We start from the raw sequence: 25,862 nt of genomic DNA, 5'->3' as shown, positions 1-25,862 counted from the left end.
ATGAGTTAGGTGATCTCAGAGACCCTTTTTATCTGAAACAGTCATTCTTTGAATTGGTTGATTCATTTCTGATTCCCATTTTAGTTATTTTAATGAGAATGTAAAAGAACAAAAAAATAAAAACTCATTTCTCTTGGGAGGTTCAAATGCATTTTGGAAAAACAAGTTAGCAACAGTGTAACAGATTATGAACACCTTATATTGAACTCAGAGATCCACTTGATTTTCTTATGACCAATAGTTTTGAAGATTGCACAAAAAGCCAGCCACTGAGTTTGAAGCTATCTTAACCAACCTACCTACTGTGGCTTCTCAGCTGTTTCTGTTTAGTGTGGAAATCTAATGTAGCTGAAAACTACTGCTGATTTTTATTAAGTTGAAGTCTGGAACTTCCCCTTATAATGATAGAAAAGCACACTTTCAATTAAAGGAGAACTGCCAAAATTCTGAAATTCATTTGTTTTATTATTACTCGGTTTGACCCTAGAAATAGGAGATCAAGCAAGCTAGATAGGTTTGACAGTTCTAAGGTCACAAGTTCAATTTCCTCACAAGTTGTTTCTAGATCTAATTTACTGCAAATCATATAACCCTTCACCTTTTGATATAGAATCTTTTATAGAATTGTATATCATATCGGGGTCATCCTTAATCAATTTGAGTCTGGGAAAAAATGACATGTAAGCCAGACCATGCAGAGGAATTTCAGTAAGCAAGTCTGGGAAGCAGCATGTGGCTTGTCAGAGGTGGGAAGTGGTTATTGTTCTCTATGTTAGAGTCAGGGTGTCCTGGAATAAGGTTACACTGCTTTGCAGAAACCGGGTGTTAAATTTTCAGTACTTCTTAAAGCTGGTTATTTCACCATTGGTAGAATTAAACCAGCCATAGTGGGATTATTCACGCTGCAAAAATTGGTGAATGATCCAATTGGAGCTTTTTTCTTCTAAACAGCCAGTTGTTAAATATTTACCAGCATGACACTGAATAGACTACAATTAACTTTTTTCTTAAAATGCATGTTGATGGCCATCCATGTATTTTTTTTTTTTTTTTAATAAAGCCATTGTATGAAAGAAAGGTCAGGTGTTCCCAGAACTGAATGGCTGATTGGTAATACAGATCACTTGATCGCCAAATATCAAAAATAGTTTATTCACATAACAATTGTTTCTACTTTCCCCCCTTTACTCTTTCTTTTTTAATATGAATTTATTTCTTCCTGTTCATGGAAGTTTGTATTTTTATATTCAGTGTACAAGGCTTTCTTGACTATCTGATTGGATTCATTTTGCAGAATGATGTAGCATCATGAGACCATGGTTTGTGATTTCCTGTGCCAAACACATCCAACATTTGAGGCCTTTAGGTAGAAGACAGAAAAACAGATTATTTTAACAAAGTTACTTTTTTAGGGATGGTAAACTGAACTCAAACAATGTACCTCAAAATGAGGAGTTAGTTATTCTTTGAAAAGTAAACTTAAGGAGCTAAAATCTATGATGTGAACTCTGAAAGATAAACATATATGGATATAGAAAGGTCTTCCTGTTTCTATTAGGATCTAGATGAATAGAATGTGCTAAAGTAAGCATACACTGTATAAATGCAACATTCATATGCAAATGATTCTTAAAATACGGCTTTTCACGTGCCATTTTTTTCAGTAATTTGTGTCAACAGTGAACCCAAAAGGATGGTAATAGAAGAATGGCCAGGAATTGTAGTGGGCCAATGTCAAATATTTCCATGTGGGAGTAATTTACAGGTACCCTTTAGAGAGGAGTCCTTATTTGAATGCTTCACATGGAATGAAAACCTCCCAAAGAAATAGGAACAGAAATAATTCAGCAGCGTGCATAGTAAGTTAATATAGTAAGAAAGGGAGAGAATAAAATGGACTGATTCTTTAGCTTGTAAAACATAATCTGGATCAAGGCATTGGTGTGTTATATCAGCTGGCAATTCTGCGATGTATCTGCATATTAGAATTACCGAGACACTAGGAGAGAAGTTTTCTTGTCACTTTATTTTTATGAAATCAACCAACTTATTTTGAGTTCCTAGAACAGATATACCAGAGCTGGTTTGCTGCACTTTGATGATCTCTATATATTTGCATATGTGAAACAGAATAGTACATTCTACCATATGAACATGTAATGTCATCTGTGTTCTATGTTGCTATTCCTAACATGTAGAATGTGTATATAATCAGTTGTTATTTTATGTCATATTCATCTGCATTTGCAGCATTTCAAAGACTAGTCAGAAACATCTTGGCACAGATGGGAAAAGCAGAATTACTTATAAGTTCCAGAACTACAAAGACATAGATCAAACATATGATATTAATAAATAGCTTGGGTGGGGGAGAGGATTAAAAATTAGGTTATTTATTTATGAAGTTAAAAGTCTCTGCTTGTGATCATTTTCCATTCTTGAAAGGAAATAGGTGCCAAATTTTGCTCCCCCCCATCCTCATGTTTCCCTTCTCCATTTTCTCATGTTTTGAATTAAAACATAAAGACAGGCTGAGAGCATGTATATAGAACTATAAGAAGGATGTGGTAAATCGTAGTAGTGGTTCGTGATCTCACAGACGTGGTGGTGTCAGAGACTAAAAGAGCAAGGGCGAGTCCTTAGCTTCCAATGGATTTACTTAAAATTCTTCACCCTGTAGTATATCATGGGTAATAGCATATCATGGATAATTACATTTTTACAAATGGTAGAGAAAATCATTTTGACACACACATAGTATTTTTCAGCCAGACCAGCTTTTCAATCTTTTACAGCTTTCGTGCATTAAAGCTCATATTTTCTTTGTTTATTTAAAAAGTATTATCATTAATGATAGGTTTATTCTGTGGTCAGCCTCTGAATAGAAAATACTGAGGAAGACCCCTTTTTTCCTCTTGCCCCAAGTCAAACATTTGATACCTTTTCCTTTGTAGAAGTTTGGGCTACTCATGTTTTTTATTTAAAAAGTTATGGCAACCAAATTTTCATGGAGATTTTTAAGAGCTTTGGTCATTTTTCAGCTTATTACTATGTGTAATAGAATGAATTATGTTTAGTGGCAAATCACCAAAAAGGGGGGAGGGGAGTGGAGAGGAAACCTCACAAGAGAAATAGTGTCATTGATTTTTTTGCCACTACTGTTCAGTAAAGTGAATTCTGACTCACTGAGCCTGGAAAAGGTTATTCCCACTAGCCACTCACCTACATCAAAATTTCAAGGAACAGTTTGATGAAAATATTTTAAATTGTATATAAAACCAGCACATTGTACCCCATGATTGCATTCATGTACACAGCTATGATTTAATTAAAAAATATCAAGAAACAGAAAAAAATTGGGGAAAATTATTCTCTTTCTTAGCCCTTTCTGATCAAATGTGGCATTTCATTTTGAGAATGAAATTAATTCCCCAGAGGCCTTTGAAACTGTAATAATACACAATAAATAAAATTATATCTAATAACTCAACAGTTTCATTTGGCACCATCATTTTCTAGATGTACTGCAACTGCGGAAACATAAATACTTGCGGGCTTCAAAAGCCCAGTTTCTATTTGCTAAATAAACTTGGCTTGCTTCAAATTCCTCTGTGTACAGTCATTAATACAATTCACTTTGACAGCATTTAATTAAAGTGCTTTTCTCTTTTAAATTCATTAAAAGTTCTTCCCCCACCTCCCAATGTATAACTGTGTTCCAGATGCTGAGTGGCAGGAACCTATAAGCCCCACGTTAAATAACTTCTCATTTCTCTTTGTAAAGTGTTTATTACATTCAATTTGGAAACTGTTAAATATGGCTTAGAAAGGAAGTCAGATTCCAGGACATGTTCTGTATCCCTTCACAATCTCTTAAAAACAAATGTTAGTTTAACTCATCTGAATAAGCATTTGTTATCTGCATATTTTTCTTATACTCTGTCAACACTACAAGGCATTTAAACTGGGAGGTAATAAAGATATGATTTCCATATTAGGGTTGGGGAATTTGCATTTGTTCTAAGCAGGTACTTGGCTTGAATACATTTGCCTGCAGATTCAGGGAAAGTGAGCGCAACAGTCCAGTATTAATAGATTATTGACAGTTTAATGTCTTGGCACCTACTTAGCCCATGAAGTATAATAACCAGGAAGCTGTCTGATATGAAAGCCGTCAGTAGCATTTTCAATCAAACCCTTTCAGTTAATTGCTGGTTGACCTTAGAGATTTCCTTCAGGCAATACCATTCTTAGTTTTAAACCAAAAGGACCATATTGATTTGTAGAGTTTATTCAGAGATGATTATTTAATACCTATCATTCCAGTATATGTGGTAAATTTTGCCTTTTCTGTGTCTGCCATATGAAGTGTCTTTTTGGCGGTGCTTTTCACAAATATTCCCTTTACAAGCTCTACTTTGAAAATATCTCATTAAATCTGTTCTCCTCTCAGAAATAGAAAGTTGGGAATCTTCAGAGCATACATGATCGAGTGTTTTAATATGATAATAGAATTTTGATAGAATTCTTTGCTCAGTCTGGAATTATAATTCCAACAGAGATCCTGACAAAGCTAAACCTATAATTTCAGTAAGGATAAAATATAATACCTTAACAGCACTGTATCTTAAAACAAAAATGTTCTTTAATGACAAAATACTTTTTGATCTGAGTATAAATGAGATATGACTTATATTAGGTTTCTAGATTTTCTATACTTGCTTTCCATGATTTATTTAATTTTAGTTGAATAACTTTAGAAACAAATTTGATGAATTCTCAATAAGCTACAAAGGCAAGCAAGAGGAAGTCAAGACAGTTTGTGGCTCTAACTTTAAATCAGTTCCTTTGCTCATTTTGGAATGTGTGGTGTTGCAGCTGTAGAGGTTGAATCAAAGTCGGGGCAAAAATATGTACTTTGAATTAATTTGGTTACTTTCTTTCTTTGTTGGTTCTTCCCATACGGTTACTTCATTCATTATGTTCTAGAGAAAATCATTTTGGCATTTAATATTTGTTTTGGACAATACCATTCAGTGTTTTCTATAACATTTTATAGATAGGCAACGTTCCTTTGAATTTCACTCAGTTGAAAGCTTTTAGCATCTCAGGATTTATTGTGATATATGTATTGTGATACATTCCATTTCTTTTTTTTTTTTTATTAAATCATAGCTGTGTACATTAATGTGATCATGGGGCACCATACACTGGTTTTATAGACCGTTTGACACATTTTCATCACACTGGTTAACACAGCCTTCCTGGCATTTTCTTAGTTATTGTGTTAAGACATTTATATTCTACATTTACTAAGTTTCACATGTACCCCTGTAAGATGCACCGCAGGTGTAATCCCACCAATCACCCTCCCTCCGCCCATCCACCCCCCTCCCTCCCCTCCTTCTCCCCCTTCCCCATATTCTTAGGTTGTAACTGGGTTACAGCTTTCATAAGAAAGCCATAAATTAGTTTCATAGTAGGGCTGAGTACATTGGATACTTTTTCTTCCATTCTTGAGATACTTTACTAAGAAGAATATGTTCCAGCTCCATCCATGTAAACATGAAAGAGGTGAAGTCTCCATTTTTCTTTAAGGATACATTCCATTTCTAAGAAAACATGTCTAGCTTTTAAAAATTCTGGATTTTTCTTAAAGGTTCCCTTTCTTTGTCTTATGTGGATTCTCTCATTTTTATTTGTTGTTTTGCTGTTCTGCCTCTGGCAACTTTGCTTGTCATATAAACTGTCTGCTGTAGGACTTTTAAATTCTGGTGATAGTAGAAATATTTCGGCCAATTGGAAAGGAAGAGGAGGAAGCAAACTGATGTCAGTTTTTATTCCTGAGAACAGGAACACACTAAATGTATATCTCATGTGTCAGTAATTTTCAGTCAGAAAATTTGGGAGGAGTTAAAGAACTGTTGTGAGTCACTGTATGGTACTATTAGTCTATGCAAAGTGTGCATATTTGTGTAATAATTACTACTATAATTTTACTGTTCTATTATAATTCAGATTGTTCTAGTAAATAGAGTTATTTTTTGAATGAGTGCCTAATGTGGAGTTGTCCCCTCCCCTTTTTTTCTTTGCTTGAGAGCTGTTAGATCTAAATTTTAAGAAGACTGTTGGTCTGTATAATCTGGTCGTTGCTAGTAGAGAGCTGAACTGTTCATTCAATGCTCAGTGCTTTGACACTGTGCTGAGTTTGGAGTATGTACAGAATCTACCCTTAAGGAGCCCATGGATCAATGGCGAGGCAGAAGACTATAATACGGTGCGTAGTACAGTGAAAGAAAAGCACAAATGGGCTACACCTGCCCCAGACCTGGTGAGCTAGCGGATCCAGAAGGCTTCCGGGGTAAAGTCATGCATGTGACTTAGAGAATCCTCAGGAGGGCTCTCCAGGAGGGGGCAAAAAGAGCATGAGTATGGGGGCTGCAGCTTCAGAGTTCTTGGAGTACAGCTGAGGAGCAAGGCCAGGCCCTGGGCTGCAGTCAGGTTATGGGGCCTTCTTGAACACACGGGGGCCCTTGGTCTATCTGAGACCACTGAGTACCTCTGGCAAGATGCTGTATTGTGGCAGGGAGGCCCGTTGGGAGGAAGTTGGAGTAATTCAGGCAAGAGATTATAAGGGTCCGAATTACAGCAATGATAGTAAAAATGGAGAGGGGAAATTTAATCCAAGAATTGTTTTAAAGGAATCAGCAACATGTGGGACTGACTAGCTGGGGGAGTTTCAGAGGAGGGGAAGGAGTCAGGGAGAACTCTCAGATCTTGGCCAGAGCAACCTGGGAAGGGGTGGTCTTGGAGTGCCAATGGAGAGCATTAATGATTAATTCCCTGCTAATGTCATTTGTAAGTATGTTTGTTTTGCACTGAGTTCTCAGCTATTAAATTAAATCCACCCCGAAGCATATTCACATTAAAAGTATAATAACTTGACAGTTCTTGTTTCTGAGGACAGCCTATGTAGGGTAAGCAAATACGCTTGGAAAAGCCCAAGGCAGTGCAGTGTGGAGACACAACTGGACTTGTCTTGTGAATCTGAGTAGGTAAGGATGCTGAACGACCAGCCTCATGGGAATAAAACAGTCAGCTTAGAAACTGAAGTATTTCTTGTGGGAACAGGAGTCATTAGTTCAGTTATACTGCCTGAGGTGGGGGAGTAGGAGCTGAGATCTTCTTCCCAATGGCCATCCTTGGCACCCTGGGAGAAGGAGACCCATTTTCTGGAGGAAACCATCGTCTGAATTAGAGTGCCTGCTCCTGCCAGCTTTCCACTTCTCACCTGGTGTAGATATATAACATCTACCACAGAGTTTAAAAGAAAAAGTCTCCCCATACCCGGTTTCAGTTAGTAAGATCATTAATGTGTAGGATATAAAACCAATATCCCCATAAAGAATGAAAAGTGGTTTAGAATTGAAAAGAATACTTTGGAATTAAGAGGACTGTTTTAACTTTTGGGAAGTTTCACCTCCCTTCATTTAATTTTTCCGTATTCTTTTTCTCTTGAAAGAAAATAATATCAAGAAAGCCAGTCTCTGATGAAATTAAATGAAGTTGAAAACTAAAGACTGTGTTTGATAAGCTGTCCTTTGACACTTCTTACGCACTAGGCCACAAGGAATCTTTGCTTGCCACTTCTAGAGATCAATGGCCTCTGCCTCAGGGTCTGAGGCAAACCCTTCTTTGATCATTTGACTTTGTTTACCCAGAATGGGCTTTAGCGTATAATAAACTATAATATGTCAGTGGAATGGTAATGCTAGATATTTTGCCTTTTACCAGAATGGTTGATTATAATGCACTGCTTAACCTTTGCTGCCTATAAAAGGAATATTTGTACTTTTATGTGTTTGATTCACACAGTGCAGTTTTCTCAAGTCCTGTTATTAAGTGGTTACATTCAGAAAGCAAAAAATCTGCTGAGGTAGTATTTTATTGGTGAACATCTAATATTTTCACTAACCATAACTGTTAGATTGTTCTAACTTCTAAGTACCTCAACTGTAAAAATTATACAGAAAATGTGGCCTGTCCCAGGATTCTAAATAGCCTTATGTGAGCCTCCCCCCAAGGGAAGAATCTAATCCAAATGCCCTTTCTACCTAAAGACTTTAAACTCTCTTCTTTAAGAAGCTGGAAATCAACATACTTGTGATATCATTAGTGCCATCTCAATTATGAGAATTTTTAATCTTCCAACTGGTTCTTGGCTGAGTTTTTTCAGGAAGGGTCTCTTTTTTTGTGCTAGCAGATTTTGATGAAATTGGTTATCTGCTTTTTAAGAAAAGAGTACAAAGGTAGAAAAGTAAGAATCGCTTTACACCCACTCAGAGTTGACATTTGGGAGGGAAACTTCTCCAGAATGTGGTCTAATTCTTCCATCTTCATTGTCTTCACTTCTCCCCCTAAACTTGAAGTCACTGAGGTAGCCTCTGTCATTTTTAGTGTTACTCTTAGATTTTAATTGGACAACATCTTTTCACTTTAAAAGAAATTTGTGTTCAAAACTTCAATTGAAACAGAAGATAATTTTGTATTTTTCTCCATTAGTCAGTTAAAAAGTAGCAAGAGTGTATTTACTACATGTTAGATTCAGAGAGCTGTGATTTGGAGGTCAGAGCTCAATTTAGTGTTTTCATTTCTTCCTCTGAAGAATAAATACAACTATATCCACTGACACTGGGAGATTAGTTTGTTATCATTTATTTTTGTTTGAGAAACAAGAAATACAAAGGATGGTAAAGAGCTTTGAAGATATCCTAATTATAGATTTAAATAATTATAGAAATTTGACATATGAAGCATGAAGTTACATTAGGTAATTTATGTGTAAATCAGCAATAATAGTGCTTTATTTCAATGAAGCTCACATAATTTATTGTGATCCTATGACTAAAAGTATACTAAGGTGTTCTTTCCCCTTCATACCCATATTATCCTTGTTTCTAAATCATTGTTTTCCAAATAAGTGTTTTCAAACTATATTTTTGTCCCTGTGTAAATACTATATCAGGATTTTGGCATGGTTTAAATTCTGACTTTTTGGTGCTGTACCTTATTAATCATTTTCTTTTTTCTTTTTTTTTTTTTTTGTAGAGACAGAGTCTCACTTTATGGCCCTTGGTAGAGTGCCGTGGTATCACACAGCTCACAGCAACCTCCAGCTCCTGGGCTTAAGCGATTCTCTTGCCTCAGCCTCCCGAGTAGCTGGGACTACAGGTGCCCGCCACAGCACCCGGCTATTTTTTTGTTGCAGTTTGGCCAGGGCTGTGTTTGAACCCACCACCCTCTGCATATGGGGCCGGCGCCCTACTCACTGAGTCACAGGCGCCGCCCCTTATTAATCATTATTTAAGTCTTCACGGATGGTTCTTGGCTGTCTGTCCTTATGTCTGATCTATTCATGTCTTTCATTTATCTTAAAATGTTTTTAGTTAAAAGGAATCAAAACTTTTCTCTGGTTAAAATTATTGGATGAAATTTATTTGTCTGAAGTAGTTTCTGCATTCTCTTCTTTTGAGTTTACCTTGAATCTGTTTTAAAAAATCAAATTTAAGATCTCACAAATCATGTTTCAACCAGCATTGATGAAGTGCCTTTCACTTAGGTCAAATTTTCACTTTGCTTAAGAATTATTTAGCCAACGAGGTTAACTGTGTATGAATTCCGGTGGGGCATTCTTAATCTGAACCCTTTGCACATCTTTCCTGACCTGTTGCTATTGATAAGGTATTATTAATTTCCAGGCTGGTTCTTTTAATGCCTGGCACCCATTGTAACCTTTTAACAGCTTCTTTTTAATTTTATGGAAGTGCAAGAACTACTTTTTTCTCAATCATACTAATGAAAAACAAGTCATACATTTATTTAAAAATCGGATTTTTAGGCTGGGCACAGTGGCTCATACCTGATAATCCTAGCACTGTGGGAGGCTGAGGTGTGTGGATTGTTTGAGCTTAGAAGTTCAAGACCAGCCTGAGCAAAAATGAGACCCTTGTCTCTACTAAAAAAATATGAAAATTAGCTGGGCATTGTGGCAGGCACCTGTAATCCCAGTTACTTGGGAGGCTGAGGCAAGAGGATCTCTTGAGCCAAGGAGTCTGAGGTTGCTGTGAGGTATGACTCTAGTGTGGGCAACAGAGTGAGACTTTCTCAAAAAAGATATCAATTTTATAGAGGTAACAGTCAACTCTAATCATTTCTGTGTTACTGTTTACTCATTATAGGACAAGTATAAAGTCTTTAAAGAAACTGTAATACTATAAGTGCCTTGAATCTGTTCTTCAAAAGATAGGTCTTTTTTGTGAATTTTTAGGATAAGCTTTGTGTTTGAGAAAACATTAGGAAAGACAGTGGGGGTTTGTGGGGACAGGAAGAAAATGAATGTCTGTGGATGTCAGCTGAGTGAGAATGGAGCGGGTGAGTGGAGGATGGTTTCTCCCCAGCGTAATGGTGCATGGTCGTGGCCCAAAGCATTTACGGAGCCTGTTCTTCTGGTGTCCTTCCATGGATTCTGTCATGTTTGTTGAATGGTTTTGGTCATGTTAGGCTATAAATGATCAAATAAACCTATTTATCAAATGATGCTGATGAAAGGAAAGGTATATAGTATAATTGTCATTGGGTTCAATATGTATTTATACTTTACCTCTCTTAAATTTGAACGTGAGAAAGGGTTGTTTTCTGTGCTGTGTTGGTGTCTGTTTGATTGAGATATAGTTATTCATCTTAACCTTGCTTAATTTACTATCAGCTCATCTTCATGTAATGAAGCAGCAGCTCTTTCAGTCACCTCTTTAGTATTTATAGATTCTGGTTATTCCCAATAAATCAGATTAATGAGTGCAACACCTTCCCCCCACCCCAAACTATACAATTGTTCTCACTTTATTGCCAAAGAGGAAATGATATAAACCAAAGGCTGTTTTACAAATCATGCTTCCTCCAACACCCAAGTTTACTTTAACAGCTTATTGTGTCACAGTGTCTTTATGCTTTTTCCTTTGACCAAAGTGTTTATTTTGAGAAACAGTTATTAAACTGCATTAAAAACATACATAGTGTTCTAATAGTATCTTGGTTATAATATTTTAAAAAAATAAAAAGACTAAGGCTGGATGAAATTGAACACATATTTCCATGTCTGACTTCCTACCACTTTGCTTGTTTGTATTGATTTCTCTCGACATGCTCTTCTTTTATTGAGCACCACTTTTTTTCTTATTTCTCTCTCTCTTTTAAATCCCCTTCCCATAGCTGTATGTGCTAAGAGCAATTGTAAAAAGGAACCAACTTATATTAAACCTGCCTGGAGTCAAAATGTAATCTAACACCTGTAGTCTGCAATTTGTCATCACTTCATGGATACTTTTTTTTTTTTTAATAACAGATTTCCTGAGTTTTGACCTTAGGATACTGTATAATCCAAAAAAAGCAACAAAACTAAACCATGATTTTTAATAAGTCTTATAATGTTAGGATGTGAAATTATAGCCATAAGAGCCAACTCAAGTTAACATCATTTAAAGTTAGAAATAGTGCTGAGTTGTGTATCTTGGAGAATATGTTTTGCCTGTGAAAATGTCTTTGTGTGATGAAGTCAAGAGACAAAGCATAATGCACATGTAATTTCTCTTACACTCGTTCTCTGAGGCCTTCCTAGGCAATTTGACTCAAGTATGGTTGTTCCGTTAACTGCAGAGTTCTTTTTTAATGTTAGTATAGAGTGCCTGATTATCACTGGGGGAAGGCAGGGCTATGTGTTGAGTGTGATTCATGTAGTACAGAGTTTTAAAATATTTTGGTCTTGGAGCCCCTTTTCACTCTTACTGTTGAGGGCCCTGATAACATATTAGACCTCTGAATGCTTTCATATTAGAAATTAATTCTGAGGAATGTTTTTAAATGCTTACTAATTTAAAAATAATTTAAATAATATACAGTCATTCCTTGTTATCCAAGGGGGTTAATTCTAGGACTCCTCATAAATACCAAAATTTATGGGTGCTGAAGTCCCTTATATAAAATGGTATAGTATTTGTGTATAACCTACATATATCCTCACATATATTTTAAATTTTCTCTAAAATACTTATGATAACTAATACAACGTAGGTGCTATGTAAATAGTTGTTATACTCTATTGTTCAGGGAATAATAACAAGGGGAAAAAAGACAGCACAGACACGCCATCCTTCTCCCCCCCCCCAAATGTTTTCTATTGCAGTTTGCTGAATCTATGGATATAGAACCCATGGATATGGAGGGATGACTACGCATATAAGTAAATGTTATAATTTTTATGAAAATAATGTAAAACAAAAACAACAGAATGATACCAATGGTCTATATATTTTTGCAAATACTATTTTAAAGACTGGTTTAATGAAAGACAACTACAGTCTCATAATTGCTTCAGCATTTAATCTAATACAATATGTGGTTTTGGTTGAAATCAATGGAGAAAAGTGTGAGACAGACATGTAATTAGAAAAGGAGGGAATATTTTAATATGCTTTCCAGATAATTGTGATATTATTCTTTGATACTATAGTTTCTTCAAAGTTAGCTGCAAAGTGAAATTGAAGCAAAAACCATGTTGATGAACTTCTCATCCTTTGTGGCCTTATAATCCTTTGGTCTGCATTGTCAGTGGAACAGATCTTTTAGCTATTCATAACTTTGCAACATCATGCATTGGTCATTTGGAAAATGTTGGTTTACTGACTTATGCAGATCTTACAAGTGTTGGCACATTTTATGTAAGAAACATTTAAAAACAAAACATTTGTGAAACCACCACCAAATATCATCAGAATAAAAGTCTTTAAGTATTGGGAAACTATTAAGCTTGTCATGGCCACTACAAGTTTTCAACATTCTAATTTTTGCTTGAAAGCTCATATTTTATCATTGACAATAAGTACTGTAAAATATTTTTCTTGAAATGCCAAGCTCCTATTTTTAAGAAAATGACTGCTAAATATTCAAATATGAATAAACATATTGTTCTTCCAACAACAAAATATGATTTTTTTCAAGTGAAAGTGATATTTCATGATGAAAGTGGATAACTCATCTTGCAACTCAAGTGCTCTTTCTTAAGACAACCAACTTCAGTGAGCTACAGAAGTGCTTTTTACAGACAGGTAGTTCCCAGTTTACTAACAAGATAAGTTCTATATATTTTCTTTTAAGTCAAATTTGTATGTAGGTTAGAACAGGTACATTTACCTATTACTTAATAATAACCTCCCTTCATAAGGGTGAGTTGTGCGAAGGCAGGTGTTTATAACTTAGGAACTGCCTGCACTTCCTATTTCCTCACACAGAATATTAAGATTTAACATAATTAATAAAATTGTAAATAAAATTTTACTATTACCCCCAAAATATTTAAAATTCAAGTAGTATCATTTTTACTCTAAGTACAGTGAAGGATACAACTACTGGTGGGGTTTGGTGCCATTTCTTTGCATGGCTATAGGCCACCAGTTACTCCACCAGTGCTTTTGTACCATCGGTGCCAATTTCAGCATGGTGAAGTCTTACTTTTGCTATGGAAATAGCTTTGATGTCAAGGACCTCTTGCATGCACCGCACTTTGAGAACCACTGATAAAGAATGTCTTCCTAAGAGATGTCAGTCTGTGTATATAGAAGGCGTCACCTTGGACAGGGCTATCACCTTAAGATTCAATTCCACGGTACAGATGCTTCAGAGGCAGCTTCATGTGCCAGATGCCATGTTAAGAACAAAGGTATATGTAGTATTTGAGTGAAAGAAATAAGAAAAATTATTGGTAGACACATCCCTTTGTAGATCTGTAGATTTTTGAGGCAAAAAGGACAGACAGATTTCTAAATTTGTTGCTTTTATAATAAACATTGATAGAAAAATATGTGAGGCATTATGCTACTGGTTCTTAAATCCTCCTCACATTTTGTAACGACGGCTACTGATGGAGATGTTACCTCTTTCATGTTTACATGGATGGAGCTGGAACATATTCTTCTTAGTAAAGTATCTCAAGAATGGAAGAAAAAGTACCCAATGTACTCAGCCCTACTATGAAACTAATTTAGGGTTTTCACATGAAAGCTATAACCCAGTTATAACCTAAGAATAGGGGGAAGGGGGAAAGGGAGGGGAGGGAGGGGGGAGGTGGGTAGAGGAAAGGGGATTGGTGGGATTACACCAGCGGTGCATCTTACAAGGGTATATGTGAAACTTGGTAAATGGTCCATGAAGCTAGTGAATGATGCCCCATGAATATATCAATGTACGTAGCTATGATTTAATAAAAACAAACAAACAAACAAAACCTTACTTAATGATAAGAACTCTGCTGCCTATCTTAGCATACCTTACCTCACTTAATCCTCCTAACACTACAAGGAAGATTTTATGGTGTGGCTCAGAGACAGAAAGTAACTTGCTCAAAGTCTTAAGGCTAGTAAGCAGGTGTGGTTTGGGGGTAGGAACTGGATTTGAAACCAGAACTTTGTGACCCCAGAACTTCTGCTTACAACTTCTATATAAGCCATCTCAAGGTTTATAATAACCTAGATTTTTTTAAACATAGAAATGCTAACAAAAAGGAAAGATTATATCCCTGCTCTCTGATACATGCTAGATATAAATTCCTATAATTAGTGACTGCTTCTTTATTTTTTAAACATAGTTTTGCTAAAAAGGAATAATAGCAAGAAAAATAATAACCAGTTGTGCTGAACAAGAATAACAACTGATTTGAAAGTAATAATTGAAGCTATGGAATTAAATCAGTGCCTCAGAATAAAGATATACTGTGCACTCACCCAAGCATATGGTATCCCAATGTGCAGCTCACAGTCCAAAGGCTGAGACTAGTATAAAATAGTTACATTAATATTTACATTAGCTATTGTTCATTAATGGTAAATTCTCCCCGCTGAATTTTTGAGCCAAAATGAAGAGTCTCTAATGCCAATTTTGAGAAAAAAGGAATATTAAATGATAGAACTAGGTTGTCAAAACTTCAATTCATGATGTTTCAAATATAGTATGTTTGTAAGATGACCACATGTATTCATTTGTCTATTTAACAAATTCTAATTGAGTTACTTATAAAGACTTATTGTTTTTACTGTTGTTAAATATATTTTTCTCAGAAGTTGGAGTGGGAGAATGCTTTTTTTTTTTTTTTTGGATCAACAAGTATATATTCTGTTTTCATAGATGAGATAAAATTAAACAAGTCAAATAACAAGTCAAAGTAATTCTGATATTAACCCAAAATTAATGTAGACAAAAGTCATTTTTGTTTGTGTTCTGATCTCCTGAAGATGTGCCTTCTCCTTTAGTAAGACCTGAAGCTCTGAGTGAGGCTTGTCATGAAAGGCAGATATGGCACCCAGAAAACTTTGTTTTAACCTATTACCACACTGGATCAACCGCCTTATACAGTCACCTCCTTAATAATTTCTCATTTTCTCTATAAAGAAAGACCACAAAGTCTTGGCTTATTATAAGTAATCCAGTTCACCCCATAATGATACAGTGAATTATATACTTTCCTAAACTTAATCATTCAAGATCTTGCTTCCTTCCCTGCAGGCAAGAACCATTACATTTTACACATGGCTCCCAGCTGGTTTTCATTGAAGCCTTCAAAATCTATTTTGAACACTGGGAGCTTTAAGAAGAGACTGCTTTATCTTTCTTAGTTAAGTTTTGTCATGGTACTGTTAGGTCCTTTTGTTTTTTTGATTTTGAAGGCAGAGAAACAACATGTGTCCATATTATAGTTGTGCTTTGTTGACTGGGCAAGGAACTTTGGGATTTTATTTGCAGTTGATGTCTGTTGGAGTATATTCACAACTCCTCTTTCTTTATTGCCATCTTCCATCTTCATTTATAGACATGTATGTCACATTTCAGCCAGAGGAATTTCAGCAAATAAATAAGAAGGAACATATTAGAACTTATAACTTCCAATTTGTTTACATTCTACCCTTAACTTTCATCAAACTTTGATAATTGGATATAGGACTCCTTATTAAAAAGCTTTGTAAATCAGTAGGCCAAGTTACTGTAGCAAATTAGTGCACTGTTTTTACCCCAGACATTGTTTTCAATGTAATTCTTTTTAGACATGATAAGCACCTTGGAAGAAGGAGGCGGCTGCCACCAGTTAAATGTGAAGCAATCATTCTTCTGGAGGATGGAAGTGCCGAGGCAGACTTCCAGTGGTTTTTATGATAATGTTGCTGTTTATGGTATTCTGATGTAATATTGTTATGTTACCAGCTAAATTTTTCTTACTTAGTATGTAAAAATATAAATATTATCCCTTCTCTCTAGTAATAATAATAGTTTCCAAGTCCTACTGTATTTATGGCTGGAACAGAGCATGTGACTGTAGGCCCTGGTTCTCCCTCCTTGTTGATCATCTGTAGCATAGGGCTGTCCAACAGTACTTCCTGTGATAAGGGAAATGCCCTGTGTCTGTGCTGTCCAGCTTATTGGACAAGTGATACAATTGAGCACTTGGAATGTGGCTAATGTGACCGAGGAACTCAGCTTTTCCCTTTTTTTTTTTTTTTTTAATTAATTTCAATGTAAATGTAAGTAGCCACATGTGGCTAATAGCTACAGCTCTAATCTCCTGACTTTCTTGCTGTTTTGCAAATATACCAAGTGTATTCTTGTCTTGAAGCCTTTTTGCTTCCGTTTCTGTTGCTGGGAAAGCTCTTGCTTGTAGATGAGCTCCTCAGCTCCAAGGCTGCCTCTTTTGGGAGTCTTCCCAAGTCACCTTTTCTCAAATAATTTCCCCTACCTCCAGTGTTCCTTTTCATGCATTACATTCTTCTTATTTATGTACACAGTATTTATTACTACCTATTATTTTATTTATGGTCTGTCTGCTCTGGAAACTTCATTCACTTCTTCTATTTAACCTTGCCCATAGAAGGCAAGAGACCTTATGTTTAAGAACGTGGGTTTTAAAATCGCACGGGTATGCTTGAGAAGCCCTGTTCTGCTTCTTACAAGCGATGTGCCTAAAACAAATTACTTGAACTCTTGAAATTTGTTTTCCAATCCTAAAATGGTATAAAAATACTTTCCTTCGGAATTTCTGTGAACATTAAATAGCATAAAATATATGTATAGCCTTTAGGTCAACATGTGGCTCATAGTAAGCATCACATGAATGCTAACACCTGTTATTACTGTTACCATTATTGTTGTTGTTATTAAAGCTGCTTAAATATTTCACTGCTGTGAACCTTAAATGTCATATTGAAAAATCAGTAACAGAAGCTATGAGAAGGGGCCTTTAAACAAACTTTTCATGACTCTATAGAAATTGTCAGAAATAAATTTGTTGATTAGATCAAAGTTTGTGATAGAATTTCAAATTAAAATAGTAGTAAGATGAATCGTCAGGCTTCAATGTGCAAAGGTCAAGAGGAAAAAGGAATGCATAGGTATCTTTACAGAATGACGTATGATATTATTTAGATATAGACAAAGGTTGACTACTGGGCCCATTTATAATTTTTTTATATTAAGATATGATATAGTTTATATACAGTAAAATGTATAGATCCTAATCATACAGCTCAGTAATCTTTTAGACATCTATGTACCTTTTTAACTAACACCCAAGTCAATACAAAGAATATTTTCAACATCCCAGAAGGTTCCCTCCCACCTCCTTCCATGTGGTAAGCCATGCTGACATTGGCCATTGAAGGTTTTTCCCATTCTTGTCTTTCACATAGATGGAATCCTACTGTCTTTAGTCATTCACGTCTGCCTTCTTTAAGTCAGCAAAATGACTGTGATATTTATTCATGTTTGTGCATATAGTAATAGTTTATTTTTTCCCACTGCTCTGTGATAAAAGTGTGTCACAATTTATTTGTCCATTCTGTTATTGGTAGTTTGATTGCTTGGATTGCTTCTAATTTGGGGATTTTATGACTGGAACTGCTATGAACATGCCTTTTGGGGGGTATAAGCACTTAGAAATACTTCCATACAGTAGGTGCATGTTCAACTTTAATATGTGTTACCAAGGGGGGTTTCCCCGTCCAATGGGCCCATTTTGAAAAGAAAAGAAAGGTAAAGCTGGAAAGTCTGTAGTCTTTCTAGTTTTGTGTAAAGAGTTGGGAAGATGCTCAGTGAAACTTAATATGAAGAAAAGTCCAGAAGACTGTATATCAAGTGTATAAGGAACTAGTTAGAGAAGAGAACTCTATTCATTAGCAGGACATTCTCTATCTTGGCTGAAATAATTGTGAATTTTATGACTTAAAAATTTAATCAGCCAGAAATATATGCCTGAACTGTCAAATGAGCTTAGGAAAGAAACTGCTTATAGCTCCGTCCATCAGCAATTATTAACAGGACCCTCAAGGCACTTGCTTTGGACAGAGACCAAACTTGATTCATTCTAGCTAACTAAAAGGGTATTAAGAACATGCTTGGAGAAATTCAGAGAGAAAAAAAAAAAAACTAAACTCATTCTGGGAAGATTTGACATTACTCAAAATGTAAGAAAGTGAAGAAAAGATTTGAACTGCCCTTTAGATGGGAGAATTTTATGAGCTGGTTTGGATCGATCGTCCTGTGTAGTGAAGACCATCTTATCGGCTTTAGGCACTCCTCTATTTATGTTCAGAGTACTTACACCACTGGAAGAAAGCACTGCATGATATTAAGAAGAATTCTTAGGAATTGGCTAAAGAGGAAATTATGCATTCCTTTTTTCAGAACAACTCTCTGCCTTGAGTAAGTAGAACATTTGGAAGTAATGAAGACAAAACAGATAATTTGGGGAATTCCAGATATTGTATATATTGTCATTGAAAGGGAGTTATAACCAAAGACAGGTATCAGGGTAGTGGGAAAAACAGCCCTTTTGGTAACTTGCAAGACAGTTTCGCTTTAGAGATGCCCATGAAGGCCTTCTGCATTTCGACTGCTCTTGCATTATCTGTTAGAAGATGCTAGAATGATATCACTTCACCTTCTTTGTGTAGATATGGTCATGCTTCCCAACGCACTATGGTATATTGCCTGACCAGAAACTATATATTTCATTTCATAGATAATTTCTCTTGCTATTACATAGCATCTCTCTTGAGAAACATCTTCCTCCTCTATGAGGAGCAATGACCTGGTAATTGTCCATTGGAAATCTGCTTTCTCAGCCTGACAGCTCCCAGTGTTTATGGTTTCCAATTTAAAGGATTCCCCTGAGAAACTAAATTTTTCCAGTTTGTTCCTGACCTTTGAAATAGCACCTTCATGAGGAACTGTCAGGATTAAATTAGTTAGTTCACGTACAGTTCTTAGAACTTCCCGGCACAGAAGAAGCGATCAGTGAGTGGCAGCTATTGTTACTGTCCTTTCTCTAGTCCGTGTTTGGCTTCTCTGTACACGTGTGTTACTACTGCTCAGTTCTAAGAAATGAGGGGGGAGGTGAAGGAGGCCAGTTGGTTGGACCTAAGGAGAATAAACGCGATCATGCAGAAAGATTATAGTAACTTCAAAGTATAGTTTTGGAAAATCTCTTTAAATCTAACCAACACACAATGGAAAATCCCTAAAGAACCAATCTAATTATTCAATTAGATGGAACCGTTATGCTGACTTTTACTACAGAAGGCAAGCATAATTTAGAAAATGGGGCATTTTAATTCTCTTTTGTTTTCCAATTAGCACAGTTGCTCTAATAGGGAGTACTCATGCCTGAGTAGATGTTCTTCCAGTATGTACTCCGCACATCATTTCAGTTTCTCATCAAAAGTGGAACTCCTCACCTGCTGGTGCAGAGGTTTCCATATTACAGTGCCCGTGCTACCCAGACTGTGGCCTCAGAGCACCTTGCAAGCCCGTGTGAGCTGCACCGACCCACCACGCAGCTCTGCTTTCCCTGCCGGGTATAATTAGGATGCTGAAGTAACGGCGCTCTCACTTTTTTGCTGATGCCAGCTTACCACAACAGACCACATGAGTTTACTCTTAGTTGAAAGTGGTAAAGAAAATGCTAAGAACATTCAATTTAATTGGTCAGCATTATACGGACTTTAGTGCCACTGTTTTATAGTCCTGTACTTTAGATTTTTTTTTTTCTGCTACAACCATCAGCTCATTATGATACTTATTTGCTTCTGATGATTCTTTTGGCTATTGATTACGTGGAAATTTTAAACCTATTTATTATTTATGTAGCAATTTCATATGCCCTAATATTTATTAAATTATCTATAAAAGACTGACACTTTGTTTTACGGACCCCAAGACTGGGATAATGGCAGGGATTTTTTTTTTTTTAACGCCAGCTTTGACACCAGTGTTTCCTAGGTTAAGAAAATGGGTCATATAGATTGGTGGTGGGGATGGTGGTACTAGGGTTCTTTAATGTAATTAGACATTTTTTATCTGCATGGATTGGACTTATCCCCCCCGAACTCCAGAAAATATTTAATATGTTTCTCTAATATGGAAAATAACATAAAATATGAGAGAATGGCAAAAGGAAAAAAGCATTGTTTTTAAAAAATGAACTTACTATTCTTAAAAGTTTGGGGAGGCTTCATTAAGTTACACATTGAACCGATAATAGGAAATACGGATTTTGCCTTTAGAGTTGACATGACACATTTTAATGGGGAAGATCACTGTAGTCTTTTAACCTCTCATATTGCAGCTGAAGCTGTGGGTGTGAGCAGGGCTGAGGTTCCTCACCAGGATCTCCCACTCCTTCTTCTCCTTCATCATGTCCTTCTCACGTAGGCCTGTGGTGAGAGCAGGACCCACGCCTCTGACAGTCTTCACAGTAGCACTTTGTTTCTTTAGTCAGACGGAAGAAGTTATTATATTAAGATTAGAATGGGAAATTACACGGAGAGATTATGTTAAAGAAGTAAGTAATTATGAAGATGAAGAGTAAGCTTGCTTAACTAGGTTTTTTTTTTTTAATGAGTAGGGAAAGGTAGAGATAAAAGAGAAGTTATTCAAATTTCAAAAACTATAAAACCTTATTAGGGGGGGAAAAACCCAGAAATTAGGAAGTGTATACAAAAGAGGATTAGTTGATAGAGATATTGAGCTATATGAGTAAAAAATAGTCTTTAAAATTAATAATTTAAGAAACAGTTATGTCTTTTTATATATATATATATACACACATATAGATTGGGTATGGCTTAGTTGCCTAGGCTGGAGTGAAATTGTGTCGTCATAACTCATTGCAACATGAAACTCCTGGGCTCAAGCAATCCCCCTGCCTCAGCCTCCTGAGTAGCAGGGACTATGGACACATGTTATGACAGCCAGCTAATTTTAACTTTTTTTGTAGAGACAGAGTCTCACTATTGTCCAGGCTGGCCTGGAACTCCTATGCTCAAGTAATCGTCCTGCCTCTACTTGCCAAAAGTGGTAGGATTATAGGTATGAGCCACCTCACCTCCCCCTTGTCCATAAATTAATTTGGAAGTTGTATTTTTTAAAAAGAAAAGAACATTTAAAACCAAAAGGACTAAAATCAGAACTAAAAGAAAATAAAGTTGTTCTAATTTTATAAAGGATTGATTTTTCTGGCTCAAGTACCAATTAGTCCTCTGTAGCACTCTAAAAGTAATTAAGAGGCTGATGGTAATAATGATAATAATTACTATCATTTATTAAACATTTGTTCTAAGCCAAAAATAGGCAAACTATGCCCCATGGGCCAAAGCCAGTCTTTACTGGAGCACAGCCATGCTGATTTGCTATGTTGAATAGTTGCAGCAGAGACTATATGGCCCTACAAAGTCTCAAATATTTACTATTTACTGTCTGGTCCTTTACAGAAAAAGTTTGCCAATCCTTGACTTAAGACAAGCACTGTTCTTTACAACAATTGTGCCATTTAGTCCTTACCACATCCCTAGGAGGCCAATTTCTTATCCTTCTTTTATAGATGATGAAATTGAGGGTTAAAGATACTAAGTGAGGTGCCCAAGGATACCAAGCTAAGTAGAAGAGTCTCAGTTTAAAGCCTCGATGTCTGACTGCAGAGGCCATACTTCCCTTCTGTGTTCAGTTTCTTTGTCATTAGCCTTCAGAGAGGTGGCATATCTTAGTGGTTAAAGATTGCTTAATTTCAAATGACTTTGGGCAACAAATGACTTAATTTCTTTGTGCCTTAGAATAAAAATGTTGGCAAATATTACTATTTTGAACCTTTTGGTTTGTAAATGAGATTCTAAATCTCCACAAATGCTTTTAAGCTTTCCAAAGATCTGACTTTACAAATTACTAGGGCATAACTCCAGTGCTGGATAGAGAGCCCATATTTCACAGGGCTGATGACTTTCAAAAGGCAACATCATGTGTCAGATGTTCATGTTTTTTTTTTTTGTTTTTTTTTCACTTTTCATTATCAGGTCCTTCATAGACAGCAATCTCAGCCAGCAAAGGAGAGCTCCCCTCCCAGAGAAGAAGCACCTCCCCCACCTCCTCCAACTGAAGACAGTTGTGCCAAAAAGCCCCGGTCTCGCACAAAGATCTCCTTGGAAGCTCTGGGGATCCTGCAGAGCTTTATTCACGACGTGGGCCTGTACCCCGACCAGGAAGCCATCCACACCCTCTCGGCCCAGCTGGATCTCCCCAAACACACCATCATCAAGTTCTTCCAGAACCAGCGGTACCATGTGAAGCATCACGGGAAGCTGAAGGAGCACCTGGGCTCCGCGGTGGACGTGGCGGAGTATAAAGACGAGGAGCTGCTGACCGAGTCAGAGGAGAACGACAGTGAGGAGGGCTCCGAGGAGATGTACAAGGTGGAGGCCGAGGGGGAGGGCGCTGACACAGGCAAGGCGGCGCCTGCTGAGCTCGACCAGAGATGATGCCAGCTCCTACCAGGCAAAGCAATACATCAGTCCAAGGATTTCCTGTTTTAGTTTCTTTCAAAAACAAACAATTCTATTTGCTTTTTTTTTTTTTTTTTGGTCTTTTTATGTTTTGTTTTTCTTACCCTTTTTGATATGTCTTTGTTGCACAGGATACACCTATGACTGAGTAAGTTCAGTATTTCCGCATCAGACATCGCCTTGGCAAAGACACTAGAGTGTTACACTTTTACATTTGACTGGATCATAGTAATTATAATCACAGGAGACTCTGCCTTCGTTATCCTTGCACTTATGGAAGTTACATCAGGCAAGTTCCAGGATGAAAAGACCTACGAAATAAATGAAGGAAGCTACCAGTGTGTGTGTATATGTATATGTATATATCTCTATATTTACATATATATATTAAAATTGCATGGGACAGAGAACTTTACAATCCGAAAGAATAGACTGTGAAATGAGTTCTTAAAGAAAAGACTTGTTTATGTATTAAAAAAAAAAACCACTTCACAGTGAGTCGCTTTGGCTTTTTGATAAACTGCGGCCTGCTCTCAGGGTGGGGTGACTATTTTTGAATTCCTATTTATTTTTGTGTTTGTCCCTGATTTTTTTTTTTTATTCTATGGCTTCCTATTTGGCAGCTTAATAGGTAATTTTTGAGGTATGTATTTAACAAAATAACACTGCCAAAAAAAAAAAAAGAAGAAGAAGAAGAAATAAAGAAGAAAGTAAAGTGAAAAAAAAAAAATCAGGGCACGTTAAAATAATACAAGTCAAATTACTCCTAAAGACACAAGGCACACTTAAAATGACTCAATAAAATGACTTGCTGGGTTCCGTTATCAATTTGTCATTACTGTAGTGAACAGATGCATTTCTGTGGAATTCCAAATAAGCAAAACTGAAATTCAGTGCAGAGAAAACTTGTCCATTAGTGCAAGTCTTGATAAAATTACATTTTGACATTGGATGTATGGATTTCATAGTATAAGCCACATTTTGTTGCGAAATTTATTTACCTGCTTGTGGCTTCAAATCTTACAATTAATAAGCCTGCTCATTTAAAAGTTGTTTGTTGTTGCTGTTTTTTTTTCCTAATAGAAAATAGTTCAATGTAATGTTAAGTTAGAAAATAAATTGCTGCCCAATTAAAGGGGCTCCCTCTCAAATAAATCTCCATCTTTCCCTCTCCCAAAAGAAGCTTCTTATTTCTGTTTCACTTTGGGCTTCCTCTTCCTCATATACTTTCCATCTAGCTAACTGAACATTTTCAGTCCCTGATCTCTCCCATCCCTTTTCCTGGAATGGCAGCCCTAACAAGAACCTGTTTTTGAATCATTGTGCAGCTCCAGGCTATAGAGTACATGAAGTGATTTCAGTAGAGTCACCCACTTGTCCTAAAAGGAAAACATCGTTTCAGTTACCTACATAGCAATTACCTTACGTAAGGCAGAACTAATGCTGACTGGCTGTTGGGTGGGATGAGCATTAAAGCTGCAATCTACTATAGTTCTCCAGATCTCCTTCAGCTTCCTGTCAGAAACACCAGTAGCATTACTTTCCACTTCTACTTACAGTAATTGCAAGAGGGGACCTCACCTTCAGGACTGGCCTAGTGAAGCTGATCATCCTTGCTTTCAAACGGCCATTACACAGTCCCTCATGGTTGGATTTATTTTGAGTTGTGCTTTCATGCAACCTTGTCAAAGACCTCATGCAATATCACTTTGAAAGTTATTTTCTGTTTACTACACAAACATTGTAATATAACTGTTAATACTATTTATATATTTGAAAGGTATAAAAAGGTAGGAGTTAAAAAAAAACCTCTATGTGTAGATATTAACTCAGAACTTACAATATACAGGGAGAAGACATGTTGCAATACAAGCTAATTCTAGCTGCTCAGTAACCTCTGGAGTTTTTAAAGGGACATTTTCCTGTACTTTTTCAAATAATGATGTTTAAAAAATTATCTTGACATGAGCGTCATATACTTTTGCAAAAGGATGGCTGTTTGCAGTTAAGCCCTGGGCCCATCCTTCCTATTTCTGTAGTATGCTGCAGCTTTAATCAGAAAGTCCATGGTTGCTGCTTCTCCGAGTTACTCTTTCCAAATTGTCTTCTTACACTGTTGCTGAAGGTCACTCTGTACACGTAATGGAAACTGATTTTGCCAAGCTCTTACAAGGTGGTTCATCTATCGATGGCATCCGCATTTGGTATCTTTTACACTTCAACCAAAAATTTATTAGGTATTTTTCAATGCTAAGTCTTGCCTTTTATTTTTTAATTTCACTGCCAAGTTTGCAGTGGTTCTAAGTGAATCTGTGGGCATTTTAGCCTGTGGTCTTGCCAGATCTTTGCGAATTACAATACATATATGTCTATTTATTCAATATCTGTCATATAATATCTATTTGGAAGAAGAAACTTTCTTGTAGTGCCTCTTGACAAAGCACAATTTCCCGCCTTTTTTTTTTTTTTTGTGAAATGAAAAAAAAAAACAAATTGTGTTTTATTGCGGTATCAACAATGTGAATAAGGATTAACATATTGTAAATGTTCTTTTTTTCCATGTAAATCAACTATCTTTGTTATCACTAAGTGATAATTAATTTTTAACTTATGTGCATTGTTAGGCTGTTAGAAATTTTTTGGTTGTTAAAATAAACGCATTCAATAAATACGACTTTGTTTGTCAAGTATTTTACCGGGCATTGCTTTCTTTTCCATTTAATTTGTCATGCAGAGCAAGACCTGGTGAGTCTAAGGAAAATCTGTACCCTTATTTTAGAAACAAAACAGTGGTGCCCACAATTGCAGATGTTTGAATCCTACACCATGCATGGCTTTAATTGCACATGCAAATATATGTGTGTCTCTGTGTGTGTCTAAACACAAGCACGCTCACATCCTGGAGTTGGCAACTAGGACAGTCATTTATCCAATTGTTTT

At 36.3% G+C, this 25,862-nt stretch overlaps 1 protein-coding gene across 2 annotated transcripts in view; it reads left to right on the top strand.

Moving 5' to 3' along the window:
- The window catches only part of SATB2 (SATB homeobox 2), a 188,201-nt gene extending 162,610 nt beyond the window's left edge, over positions 1 to 25,591 (top strand). For both annotated transcript variants that reach the window (XM_053598062.1, XM_053598061.1), the window contains one exon: positions 22,437 to 25,591. In XM_053598062.1, coding sequence (XP_053454037.1) covers positions 22,437 to 22,898 — 462 coding nt within the window. In that variant the 3' untranslated portion in view covers positions 22,899 to 25,591. The remainder of the gene's footprint in view (positions 1 to 22,436) is intronic.
- The last annotated feature ends 271 nt before the right edge of the window (positions 25,592 to 25,862 follow it).

Source organism: Nycticebus coucang, chromosome 7 (genome assembly GCF_027406575.1).
Source record: "Nycticebus coucang isolate mNycCou1 chromosome 7, mNycCou1.pri, whole genome shotgun sequence".
Lineage (NCBI taxonomy): Eukaryota > Metazoa > Chordata > Mammalia > Primates > Lorisidae > Nycticebus > Nycticebus coucang.
This window is presented reverse-complemented; position numbering and strand designations above follow the sequence as displayed.